The 12,846-nt window shown below is 49.9% G+C and overlaps 1 protein-coding gene across 1 annotated transcript in view; it reads left to right on the top strand.

Moving 5' to 3' along the window:
- The first annotated feature begins 213 nt into the window (after positions 1-213).
- Positions 214-12,846, top strand: part of LOC128336663 (glucagon receptor-like) — a 28,287-nt gene continuing 15,654 nt past the window's right edge. Inside the window, exons 1-7 of the mRNA XM_053276665.1 lie at positions 214-479; positions 6,061-6,192; positions 7,522-7,618; positions 8,803-8,910; positions 9,550-9,665; positions 11,210-11,316; positions 11,753-11,909. Coding sequence (XP_053132640.1) covers positions 6,118-6,192; positions 7,522-7,618; positions 8,803-8,910; positions 9,550-9,665; positions 11,210-11,316; positions 11,753-11,909 — 660 coding nt within the window. The 5' untranslated portion in view covers positions 214-479; positions 6,061-6,117. The remainder of the gene's footprint in view (positions 480-6,060; positions 6,193-7,521; positions 7,619-8,802; positions 8,911-9,549; positions 9,666-11,209; positions 11,317-11,752; positions 11,910-12,846) is intronic.

Below are 12,846 nucleotides of genomic sequence, written 5' to 3'. Positions count from 1 at the left end.
ACGCCACTGGGTGTTATGTGTTCTCTTAGGCTGGTCAAAGGAGCCCGAAATAAAGCGCCGTCGATTGGATTTTCGGGCCCTCCTACCCAAAGAAGGAGCCAGCCACGTGCGAGGAGGAGAGAGAGGCGGGGCTTGGCTGGCGGGAGGCGGGGCTCAGGCGCGCACCAGGTGCGAGTCCAGCCTCCCTCGGCTTTCCCCGGCGGCAGGGGCAGAGCGCACAGACGCGCCAGCAGGTCCTGTCTGTGCGCTTTGGCGCGTCGTCGGTGCCGTCTTTGGCGAGGGGCTGCCGCGCAATCAACGGCGCGCAAAGCTCGCGGGGGCAGCGGGCTCCGGGCCGGAGGGGGCTCCTCGACGGGGCGGGCAGGAGTCGAGAGGCTGCAGTGGAGCCTTCCCGAGCGGGGGAGCCCTCAGTGGCTGCGGTGCGCTAGAGCCCGGCTGGCCGCCGTCGAGGAGGAAGCGCGCAGAGGATTCTCCGAAGGGTACGGCGCGCGCCTTGTTCCCACGGGAAACTGCCCCGGGACTTGGGAAGGGAAGACTGGCGCGGTTGGGGGCTGGAGAGCACCACCCAGAGAAAAGGCGACTGGTGGCCGGGGGGGGGGGAATCCCACCGCCCCAGAAAAGTAGCTCCCCGCCCCCTCCTGTCCGTTTCAGAAATCTAACATGTGCGACGACGTGCATGCACTTCGCCCCTTCTGTGTGTCCCCCTCCAAAAAAAATTCTGTTGCCGCCGCTGCGGGGGGGTCGGGTGGGGTGGGGTGGGGGGCGCTGGAGGGCGCCGTCAAAGTTGGCATGGCATGGCATGGCAGGAGTGCGTGTTGAGCGGGCTTCTGAGGACCCTGCGTGCTTGGCGGAGAGGAGTGGAATGGGGGAAGGTGTCGTTTAGGGAAGGGTTCTGCTGAGCATGAGCAGAGCGCCTTCCCTTTGTTGTGCAGATAAGTGGGAAACGGGGCACTTATCTTTCTGAGGGCTCGGAAAGAAAACTTCGTTCCTTCAAAGGGGAGCTTTTGCATGGGGAGGGCCAGTGATGGTGACTAGCTAGCTGGTGGCCCAGTGAGTGCTCTTTGCACATGCCTGAAGGCACTCTCCTCCCCTCTAATGTTATTACATTTCTATTCCTCTCTTTTTCCAAAGAGCCCAGAACAGTGTACATAGTTATGTTTATCCTCACAACAACCCTGTGAGGTAGGTCAGGCTGGGAGAGACGTGACTGGCCCAGAGACACCCAGTGAGTTTCATGGCTGGATGGGGATTTGAACTCGGGTCTCCCCCGGGCCTAGTCCAACACTCTAACCACTATACCACACCCTCTCATGTTGATGGACTACAACTCCCATCATCCCTAGCCACCATGGATGCAACATCCACCCCCCTTCCTAACTAACCCCTTCTAACTTGGCAAAGAGGCACCTTTTAATGTGGTGATTCTTTTATTTAGCAGGGGGAGAGTAACTGGCCCTATTCGCCCCCAGCACAGTACCTCCAGTGCCTGTTGCTGGTGTCTATCTTGTTTCTTTTTAGATTGTGAGCCCTTTGGGGACAGGGATCCATCTTATATTTATTTATAATTTAAATAATAAATACTTCCAATGCATGAACACCATGCAGTTCTTTTTTGTACGCCTCTGCCTCTGGTTGTGGGGAATGGGTAACCACTTCTTGGGAGACAGAGAAGAGGGAATTTCCACAGGGACAGGAAATTATCCTGTACATCAACCCCCACCCCTGCTGTGTTGAGTGAAAAGATCATTCGTTTTAATAGGAGAACATTTCCGATGCGCTTGCAGCCTCCTTAAACAACTCTGGCATTCAAATGAGCCCTTGGCAATTATTTCACCAAAGCTGCCGTGATAGAGTTATTTCCAGGAACCCAGGACAGGGTTGCTTGGGGTTTGATGCTGTTCCAATCTGAACTGGCTTAGATCAATCTTCCTCTTCTTCTGCTTTTAAGCAGACATTGATGACTTTTCTTTTTAATTTCAGAGGAGGTTAAATTCTGTATTTGGGTTTGCGTTCATGTCTTGCTCTGTCCTCCGATTTGATTGCCTCTTAGCTCCTAGTGGCCTCACATTTACATTTAGCTGTAAGCCACTCAGAGGATGTACCTCCTTGAGTGGCCGGTTATAAGTGCTGGGGGTAATAAGCAAATAATAAATAAAAATCATCCTTCAATCGTAGATATTTTCAGCTTTCAGTCTGTTATGCTTTTCTTATTCTGACCTTCGGGCCTCCAGTGGTCAAATTTGCAAGGGTATATTAAAAGCTTTTAAAAGGCTGAAAAACACAAAAACTGCTGTACCATTTCGTCATTGTTGTCAGGGGAATGGAGAATGAGAATTGGCAGCAATGCCTGTCAAAGGTTATTCTATGAAGAGAGTATAACAAATTTGTTCATTGTTAACCTAACCCTGACTGTAACCCTTTCCTCTGTGAAATTTTACCCTTACTGTTTGAGGGTGTCGGACTAGGACCAGGGAGACCCGAGTTCAAATCCCCACTCAGCCATGAAACGCACTGGGTGACTCTGGGCCAGTCGCTTCTCTCTCAGCCTAACCTACCTCACAGGGTTGTTGTGAGGATAAACATAACTGGGCCCCTTGGAGGAAGAACAGAATATAAATGCAATGAATGAATGAGAAAGCTGTAAGTGGATCAGTACTATCTCCTTTCCCTGTCTCTGGGGGGTAAAGGTAAAGTGTGCCGTCAAGTTCAGTTTTGACTCCTGGAGCCCACAGAGCCCTGTGGTTGTCTTTGGTAGAATGCAGGAGGGGTTGACCATTGCCTCCTCCAGCGCAGTATGAGATGATGCCTTTTAGCATCTTCCTATATTGCTCCTGCCCGATATAGGTGTTTCCCATAGTTTGGGAAACATGCCAGTGGGGATTCAAGCCGGCATCCTTCTGCTTGTTAGTCAGGCATTTCCCCGCTACGCCACTTAAGGTGGCTCTCTAGGGGAGTAGACGTTGCCAAAAATCACTGTGAGGAGAGGAGAGCTGGTCTTGTGGTAGCAAGCATGAATTGTCCCCATAGCTAAGCAGGGTCTGCCCTGGTTCTCATTTGAGTGGGAGACTTGAAGTGTGAGCACCGGAAGAGATTCCCCTTAGGGGATGGAGCTGCTCTGGGAAGAGCAGAAGGTTCCGAGTTCCCTCCCTGGCAGCATCTCCAAGAGAGGGCTGAGAGAGATTCCTGCCTGCAACCTTGGAGAAGCCGCTGCCAGTCTGTGAAGACAATACTGAGCTAGATAGACCTATGGTCTGACTCAGTATATGGCAGTTTCCTATGTTCCTATCCCCTGAGATGGTACCAGTGGCTCAAATTTGTGAGCCTGGCTCCTGGGCTCTTTTGCTGGCCCTGGTTTGACTTTGTGAGTTGGTTAAAGTTGATGATTGATTGATTAAGTGCCATCAAGTCAGTGCTGACTCTTAGCAGCCACATAGATTGATTCTCTCCGGGATGATCTGTCTTCCACTTGGCTTTGGAGGTCTCTCAGTGATGCATTCATTGCTGTCGTCATCGAGTCCATCCACCTTGCTGCTGGTCGTCCTCTTCTTCTTTTCCCTTCAACTTTCCCCAGCATTATGGACTTCTCAAGGGAGCTCAGTCTTTGCATAATGTGTCTGAAGTAGGATATTTTGAGCCTGGTCATTTGTGCCTCGAGTGAGAATTCTGGATTGCTTTGTTCTTGCATCCATTGGTTTGTTTTCCTGGCTGTCCATGGTCTCCTCAAAAGTCTCCTCCAGCACCAAAGTTCAAAAGCATCAATACTTTTTCTATCTTGCTTTTTCAGAGTCCAGCTTTTGCATCCATAGAGTGTCACAGGGAAAACCATTTTCCGAATGATTCTAATCTTTGTATGTGTAGAAACCTCACGGCATCTGAGAGGGATCCAATTCAGAGTTGGGCATGGGCCATCTAAAAGGTGCCGAGATCAGCATGTGACAATGGCAGCTGTTTTGCCTTGTCTTAAAGTTTCTAGTCCTGCTTGTTGCAGTGGTGTCTGGACAGGGTTTTGCAAAGCAGCGAGGGATTCAGATGGGATCTCCAGGGGTTGAGCACTTAGTTTCTACCCTGCCTGGTTCCCTGCCTCTCTCCATCCTGATTTTGATCTGCGATTCGCCTCCTTCCCTTCTTGAACATTTCATTTTCATGCTCACTGTCACAGCGCTAAATGTTTCTGAAAAGGTTGACTCTGGAGAGCGAACATGTTATTCAAAGTATGTCAGTTTCAGTCAATGTCCTTAGCTGGAGTAATGCATCTGATTGCAGAATATTGCCATCTTGAGGCAGAATGAGCATTTTGCTTCTAGAGGAAGAACCCACACAACCCTAGAGATGTGTTGACTGTTGGCATCTTGTGTGCAAAAACCGCTGAGAAAACTTAGAAGTCCTATCCTAACATGAAAAACCACAGGTAGCTGTTTTGGTTTGTTGGGGTGGGGGGGAATCCAAAGGCCGATCCTAACCCCTGCTAACTGAGCAAAGAGGCACCTTTTAAAAGTGGTGGTTCTCTTTATTTAGCAGGGGGAGAGCAACTGGCCCTCTCCACCCCCAGCACAGCATCCCTCCAGTGGCTGTTGCTGGTGTATTGTCTGCATAGGCTGGCAGAGGCTTCTCCAAGCTTGCAAGCAGGAGTCTCTCTCAGCTGTATCTGGAGATGCTGCCAGGGAGGGAACTTAGGAATCGAGGAAGCTGCCATATAATGAGTCAGACCATTGGTCCATCTAGCTCAGAATTGTCTACACAGACAGGCAGCAGCTTCTCCAAGGTTGCAGGCAGGAGTCTCTCTCAGCCCTGTCTTGGAGATGCTGCCAGGGAGGGAACTTGGAACTTTCTGCTCTTCCCAGAGCGGCTCCTTCCCCTCAGGGGAATATCTTACAGAGCTCACACATGTAGTCTCTCATTCAAATGCAAACCAGGGTAGACCCTGCTCAGCAGAGGCAGCAATTCACGCTCAATGGCGCAGTGTGGAAATGACTTGATTAGCAAGCCAGAGGTTGCCAGATCGAATTCCCGCTGGTACCTATATCGGGCAGCAGCGATATAGGAAGATGCTGAAAGGCATCATCTCATACTGCGTGGAAGGAGGCAATGGTAAACCCCTCCTGTAGTCTACCAAAGACAACCACAGGGCTCTGTGGGCACCAGGAGCTGACACTGACTCAACGGCACACTTTACTTATGATAAGGCCAGGTTTCCTCAGAAACCAATCTGAGATTTCTGCCTTGGTGGAGTAACACGGATAACCCACATTCAGCCTACATTTGAACGATTGTGTGAATCAGGTCAGGATCTTATTCTAGCTGTTGAGATTCTACAGGCTCTTAAATATACCCTAGGAACAAGGAGGGCTAGACACTTGATCAGTGTTTTGTTTTTTGTTTTCTTCTCTCTCATTTTTAAAGCCAAGATGCTCAGGAATCTGTACAGTAGTGTGCACACTGAAAACCATATATTGTGTTTGTGTGTGTGTGTGTGTGTGTGTGTGTGTGTGTGTGTGCGCGTGAGTGAAATGTGGCTCACATGTAGAGCCAAAAATAAGGGTGAGTCATTGGTGCTGCTGTTCTGCCCACAGTTTTTGCTAGCCATGAGCTCTGTTATCTGTAGCCCTCTATGAACAGTAGTTAGATCCGAGAACCTCATAACAGAGCTGAATGCAAAGGATATTGTATGATTGAATCCAGCACCTGTTGGATGCCTCTCGTTAACCTTGTGTTTGAATAAACGATGTATTTTTGTCTGCCTAAATAATTATCATACTTTTTTCATATTTAGTTATATTAGTAATATGATTGTATTCCACCCCCCTGCCTCCCGGATCATTTACTTCTGCTATGATATTTAATTCAGGACGAACACCATAGGGCTTTGCATCGTATCGTAGCCTTATTGGATAAGACTACTTGCCTTCTGCTATGGTTTGAAATTTGGGAGAATCACCATAGGGCCGTGCATTGTATCGGTCTGATAACGGGAATCGATGCGATGGAAGCCTTTTCCGATGCGATGGAAGTTTAAACAAGTTAAACACTGTTCTATCCTCACATCTCTCGTCTCTCTCTCAGGGGTCTTGGGATCAGAGTTTGGCTCTGTGATCCATGGGCCTAGAACCGTAACTAGCCATGAAGGATGTTTTTCTTTCCCAGTACAACACAAGACTCATTCACATCCTCTGGATGAGCCTGATCTCCATGAAGGTAAGCATTATGAACCAGCCAGGCTCAACATTACATTAGCCACCAGGCTGCAATCTTACCACGGGAATCCCTTCTGGCTTTCTCCAGAGTCTGTTGGTTCATCTATCTCAGTATTGCAGTTTTCTAGGGCATCAGACAGGGGTCTTTCTCAGCCCTAACTGGGGAGAGCTAGTCTTGTGGCAGTGAGCATGAATCCTCCCCTTTGCTGAGCAGGGTCAGTCATGGTTTGCATTTGGATGGGTGACTACATGTGCTCACTGTCTACAGTAACATATTTCCCTTCAGGGATGGGGCTGTACCTTAGTGTTAGAGCACCTTCTTTGCATGCAGAAGGTCCCAGGTTCAATCCTTGGCATCTCCAGGTACAGCGAGGAGAAACTCCTGCCTGAACACTGAGGAGCTGCTGCCAGTCAGTGTAGGCAGTACTGAGCTAGACGGACCAATGTCTGACTCAGTAGACGGCAGCTTCCCATGTCCCTATGACCTAGGTGCCGCTGGGAAGATGAATTTCTGTGCCTTAGAGAGCGCCTTCTTCGGTATGATCCCCCATCGCTCGTTGAGGTCATCTGGAGAGGTCCGTCTCCAGTTGCCACCAGTACGTCTGGTGGCGACTTGGAACCGGTCCTTTTCTGTAGCTGCTCCTGGCCTCTGGAATGCACTCCTGGCAGATATCTGCAGTTTAGGCTCGCTGTCGTCCTTTAAGAGAGCCCTACAAACTTATTTGTTTGGCCTGGCCTTCCAAGGCTTAAGTGTTGTTGTTTAAAAAGTATTTTAATTGGTTTTAAATGATTTTAATTGTTTTTTGAATTGTTTTTATATTGTTTTTAGCACTGTGTTTTGAATTGTGTGTTTTCATGTCTTTTAAAAAGTTGTTGTACACTGCCCAGAGCCTTTGGATGGGGCGGTTTATAAATGGAAGGAATGAAAGGACCTGCCCAAGGTAGATTCCAGGGGTCACCTCTGGTGGCAGATCTGGTCCTTGGTGGTGTGAGAGGAGAGCTGGTCTTGTGGTAGCAAGCATGACTTGTCCCCATAGCTAAGCAGGGTCTGCCCTGGTTGCATATGAATGGGAGACTTGATGTGTGAGGACTGCAAGATATTCCCCTCAGGGGATGGAGCCACTCTGGGAAGAGCAGAAGGTTCCAAGTTCCCTCCCTGGCAGCATCTCCAAGATAGGGCTGAGAGAGAGTCCTGCCTGCAACCTTGGAGAAGCCGCTGCCAGTCTGTGAAGACAATACTGAGCTAGATAGACCAAGGGTCTGACTCAGTATATGGCAGTTTCCTATGTTCCTATGACTGTTGAAGTCTAACTTGGTTGTGTTTTCTCAGAACTGTGGTGCGCAGGTTCTGGAGAAGACCTTTGAAGAATGGCTGCGATACAAGGAGGAGTGTTTGAAAAAGATGGCCAGTGACCCCTACTCTTCAGGTAACGAACGGTTGCTTTTTAAAAGTGTCTTTTCCCAAGAGTGACAAGGATCGAGGGGGCCATTCACACCTGCTGTTCCAACCTGCAGTAGCTTATCTCAGCAGTGAAGTGCTTCTCTTTTCTATTGTACCTAGCATCAGTGGGAGGAGAGCTGGTTTCGTGGTCAACAGCATGAATTGTCCCCTTTGCTAAGCAGGGTCCACCTTGGTTGCATTTGAATGGGAGACTACATGTGTGAGCACTGCAAGATCTTCCCCTTAGCGGATGGGGTCGCTCTGGGAAGAGCAGAAGGTTCCAAGTTCCCTCTCTGGCAACATCTCCAAGATAGGGCTGAGAGAGATTCCTGCCCGCATCCTTGGTGAAGCCGCTGCCAGTCTGGGTAGACAATACTGAGCTAGATGGACCAAGGGTCTGACTCAGTAGGCAGCAGTTCCCTGTGTTTCTAATGGGGAGTTGGGGCTGTAGCTCAGTGTTCAAACATCTGCTTTGTGTGCAGAAGGTCTCAGGTTCAATCCCTGGCAGCATCTCCAGGTAGGGCTGGGAGAGACTCCTGCTGGAAACTTCAAAGAGCTGCTGCCAGTCAGCAGCTGGTTTCAGGCAGGAATCTCTCTCAGCTCTATCTTGGAGATGCTTCCAGGGATTGAACCTGGGACCCACGACACGCAAAGGAGATCCTCTGCCATCCAGCTATGGCACCATCCAGACTTCCCTCTATCAGGGACTCCCAGATGTTGTTGACTACAACTCCCAGAATCCCCAGCTGCAATTGCTTTTGCTTGGGGCTTATGGGAGTTGTAGCCAACAGTGTGTGCCTTCTAACAGATTCCCAGATGGTGTTGACTACAACTCCTAGAATCCTCAGCCACAGTGGCCAATAGTCAGGGGTGGGGGTTGTAGGCCTACCTCTGGAGGAGGGCCGAAGCTGTCAGCCCTGCCCTAGGGGGAATATTTTAATGCAGGCAGCACACACAAGCAGTCTCCCATCCAAATGCCAACCAGGGCAGAGCCTGCTTAGCAGAGGGGACAATCCATGCTCGCTACAAAACCAGCTCTCTTCCCCTAACTCTTATAATTTCGGCCCTAACTCCTAAAATGGAGTTCACTCCCACTTTTCAGCCTTCTGGTGTCTAGATGATAAATACAACCCTACTTGCCCACTCAGACTTGCTTCTGATATTTTGCAGGGCTCTTCTGCAACCGAACCTTTGACATGTATGCCTGCTGGCCGGACGGAAGCCCAGGCTCCATCGTCAACGTCTCTTGCCCGTCCTATCTGCCCTGGTTTGAGAAAGGTAAGGCTCCTTTTTGGTGTTGGCTGGGAAACGTTTGTGCAAAACTTCCCTGGGCATGTGCTGCTTGGATACACCGAGAATCCTTTGCTTTGGTGCAAAGGATTCTCTCACCAAAATCTGGGTGGTGGAGCCCCTCCAGTCATCCTAGTCTATCCTACAGTACAATCTCAGTGGTACAATCCCAGTCTTAAATTAGAGGCCTGTCCCTCAAGTTTCTCTGACGCTCTGGACGGGAGTTGGTTCTTTCCTCCATGACAGGCCAAATGCTCCTAAGGCAAAATAAATCACAGGAAGCATCCTTCCAACTGGTCTGGAAACTGCTGAGAAGTCAAAATGTAGGATCTCTGTCCTTGGTGCTGAAATTGTGAATCTGCAAAGCATCTCCAAGGTTGCAGTCAGGAGTATTTCTCAGCCCTATCTTGGAGATTCCAGGGAGGGAACTTGGAACATTCTGTATGCAAACATGCAGATGCTCTTTCCAGAGTGGCCCCGTCGCCGAAGGGGAATATCTCATGGTGCTCGCACATATCTCAGCGAGCCTCCGTCAAAACAGCACAAAGCCTGAAATGTCCCAAATGATTCAGCCTCCTCTCTCTCTCTCTCTCTCTCTCTCTCTCTCTCTCTCTCTCTCTCTCGCAGTTAAACATGGGCTGGCAAGCCGCAGATGCGGGCCTGACGGGCAGTGGGTGATGCTGAACGGGACGGAGCCCTGGCGGGACCTTTCCCAGTGCGAGATGGAAGCAGTCGCCGAAGAGGTGAGATTTTAGGATGCCAGGACTGCCTGTCATGGGCAAAGCTCACGTTGCCACTCATTTACGACTACTGGTGAGGTTGTAACCTAGGAAGCTGCCTTATACCGAGTCAGACCCTTGGTCCAGCTCGCTCAATATTGTCTTCACTGACTGGCAGCGGCTCTCCATGTTTTCAGGCAGGAGTCTCTCCCAGCCCTATCTGGAGATGCTGCCAGGAATTGAACCTGGGGCCTTCTGCCTGCAAAGCAGATGCTCTTCCACTGACCTACGGCCCCATCCTCTCATAATTACATTGGATGCTGCCTTATGCTGAGTCAGACCATTGGTCCATCTAGCTCAATATTGTCTTCACAGACTGGCAGCAGCTTCTCCGGGGTTGCAGGCAGGAGTCTCTCCCAGCCCTGCCTGGAGGTGCCAGGAAGTGAACCTCACACCTTCTGCAGATGCTCTTCCCCTGATCCACAATTCTCCTGAGCCACAGGGGATGTACGGCTGGGGAGCAGGGGACTGAAGGGAACATAAGGGGGAATGGCTTGCATGCCACACTAGTGTTCCCCCTACCAGGGATTCCCAGATGTTGTTGACTACAACTCCCAGAATCCCCAAGCAGAAGCCATTGCAGCTGGGGATTCTGGGAGTAGTAGTCAACATCTGGGCATCTCTGTTAGAGGGGACACATATTACCACTTGCCCTTTTTTGTAACCTGACCTCACCATGAGGGCTTAGGGTAGGTCCCAGTGGAGTAAGAGACCCCCTTTCCCCTGCACTTTAAATGAGCCACTGGTCCAGGGTAGGCAATGTGGGCTCTCCAGCTGTTCTGGAACTACAACTCCCATCATTTCCAGCCACATTAAATTCTGGCTGGGGATGAGGGGTGTTGTAGTCCATCACCAGCTGGAAGGCCCACTTTGACTACCCTTGACCTAGCCTTTCTGTTTCCCAAGAAACAAGGGGAAAGTCCAAGCAGAATCCCACCCTTCTTGGTCACGGAGAAGGGAAGTCACAAATCTGCCTTCCAGGAACGTTCCCAGACAGCTGGCTTTACTGCGGGTTCACTGAGAGGCTCCACTGTGAGTTCCAAGTTGGCTCCAAAAAATTGATGCAAAAAGTGGAATTTTTTTTAAAAAAAAAAACCCTGGAAATATATCGGGCCACACTCAAGTATGCATTCAAAAACCCAAATTCTGTGTGAAGTGCTCCCTGCTAATGATCAGGGACTTGGGGGTAAATGGGGCTGATGTGTGACTGCACAGCTCCATTCCGGAGGAGATGAGGACTAAAAGCCGGGTGTGGAAACCTTCCAGGTGACTACGAAGGCCCTGGGATTGACTAGCATTGGGCAGGGATTTTCCTTCTCCGGCTGTCTTCTGTCCACCTTTATGCCCACACAGCCTTATAAATGATCGTTAAACCACCCCATGTTAGGTGCCCAACGTAAGTGACCAGAAGGGAGGTGGGGCAGACGGTGGGTGCTGCTAAGTGCTATCTAATGGGGCCTTCTTCTCCTCCTCTCCTCTCCTCTCCTCTCCTCTCCTCTCCTCTCCAGGAAGGGGCCCACCGGCTAATGGTCAGCTTCCAAGTCCTCTACACGGTGGGCTACTCCCTCTCGCTTCTGGCCCTGATCCTGGCCCTGCTCATCCTGACTCTCTTTAGGTAGTGCAACCAGGCGCAGAGGGAGAGGTTGTGGGGTGCTTTTGCGGGCTGCGGTTGCTGTGAAGTTCTGTGCTGTGGCGTTCTCCGTCATGTCAGCCATCGGCGTAGGAAGTCGACCCGTCTGGGGCATTTTCCACCCCCTCTCCATTTGTCTGCATATGCAAAATGTTCAGTGGAGTTCCATATCATCTTTCCAGATGGGCATTTTCCTTTGGTGGGTGGCTCTGGCAGCAAAAATCCAATCGCTGAATTTTGGGGTCACTGGGGGCTGGGCAGTAAGGGCAGTGCGCCCCCCCCAAACTAAAACAAATAGGCTTAAGGATCAGACACCAGCATCCAAGGAAACATTCAGAGCATTGGTTGGTGTAGAGCCACCATGTGGGTTCCGCTTCCCCAGATGGTGGTGCTAAGTACGCTGCCCCTCTCGGTCCCACAGGAAGCTCCGCTGCACCCGGAACTACATCCACGCGAACCTCTTTGCCTCCTTTGGGCTCCGGGCCATCTCGGTGATCGTGAAGGACGTCTTGGTGGAGAAGCTCTGGGGGAGGCAGGTCTTCCAGGTGTCCGACTGGGAGGTCTTGCTGAGTAACAAGGCAAGTCCAGGAGCTGTTGGGGGCCTGGGTTGATTCTGAGCTTTTGGTCCAACTGCACGAGAATCTGGTGCCAGCCCCCGCCGACCCCATCAGTGAGCACCTCCCAAATGTTTTCTAATTGGAAGAGGAGATGAAAAACGAAGCAGGGGGGGAAGGACAATGAGAATGCATAGAGAACGTAAGAGAAAGAGATGGAGAGGGAGGAGGAATGGAAGGAGAGGGAAATAAGAGGAGGGTGGGAAAGGAAGGTCCCTTGCAAAGAATGGACAAGACCTGAATTCTTTTTGAATTCAATTTGAATTCTTTACTGGCCTTCAGGACAGCCCTCAAAACCTCTCTGTTTGGCCTGGCCTTCCAGGGGTTTTAAATAGTTGTAATTGGTTTTAATGTCGTGACCTGTCTTTCAGGGTTTTTTAATTGTTGTGATTGTTTAATTACAGTTATTGTTAATTGTAATTTTTGTTTTGTTAACTGATTTTAATGGTTTTGTTTTAATTGTAAACCTCACTGAGCCATTTCGGAAGGGCGGTATAAAAACCGAAATAATAATAATAATAATAATAATAAATAATAATAATAATAATAATTAATGAGATTATCTTCCTTCTGAAACTATGGTTGAAGCCTAAGACATTTTCCTCATCTATTTCTGTATATGCGCACACAGTGTTCCCTCTAAAGTGGGCTGGTGTGCGCACGCTCACATGTTTTTTGATGTCCGCCCAGTTCATTTTAGATCCCGCTCAGGATGAATCAGGAAGGCCCCACTCTGAATGCACGTGCACACATCCTGCCTTGATACTGTCACCAGAACAAAACGCATTCCACACACAGATGAAAAAAATAATAAGAGGGGACCCCAGCTGGGGGATGGTGGACAATTCAGGGAATGAAGGATGGGGAGCGGTATTCCCTGTAATGGGGATTCCCAGATGTT

The sequence above is a fragment of the Hemicordylus capensis genome, chromosome 13 (assembly GCF_027244095.1).
Source record: "Hemicordylus capensis ecotype Gifberg chromosome 13, rHemCap1.1.pri, whole genome shotgun sequence".
Classification (NCBI taxonomy): domain Eukaryota; kingdom Metazoa; phylum Chordata; class Lepidosauria; order Squamata; family Cordylidae; genus Hemicordylus; species Hemicordylus capensis.
This window is presented reverse-complemented; position numbering and strand designations above follow the sequence as displayed.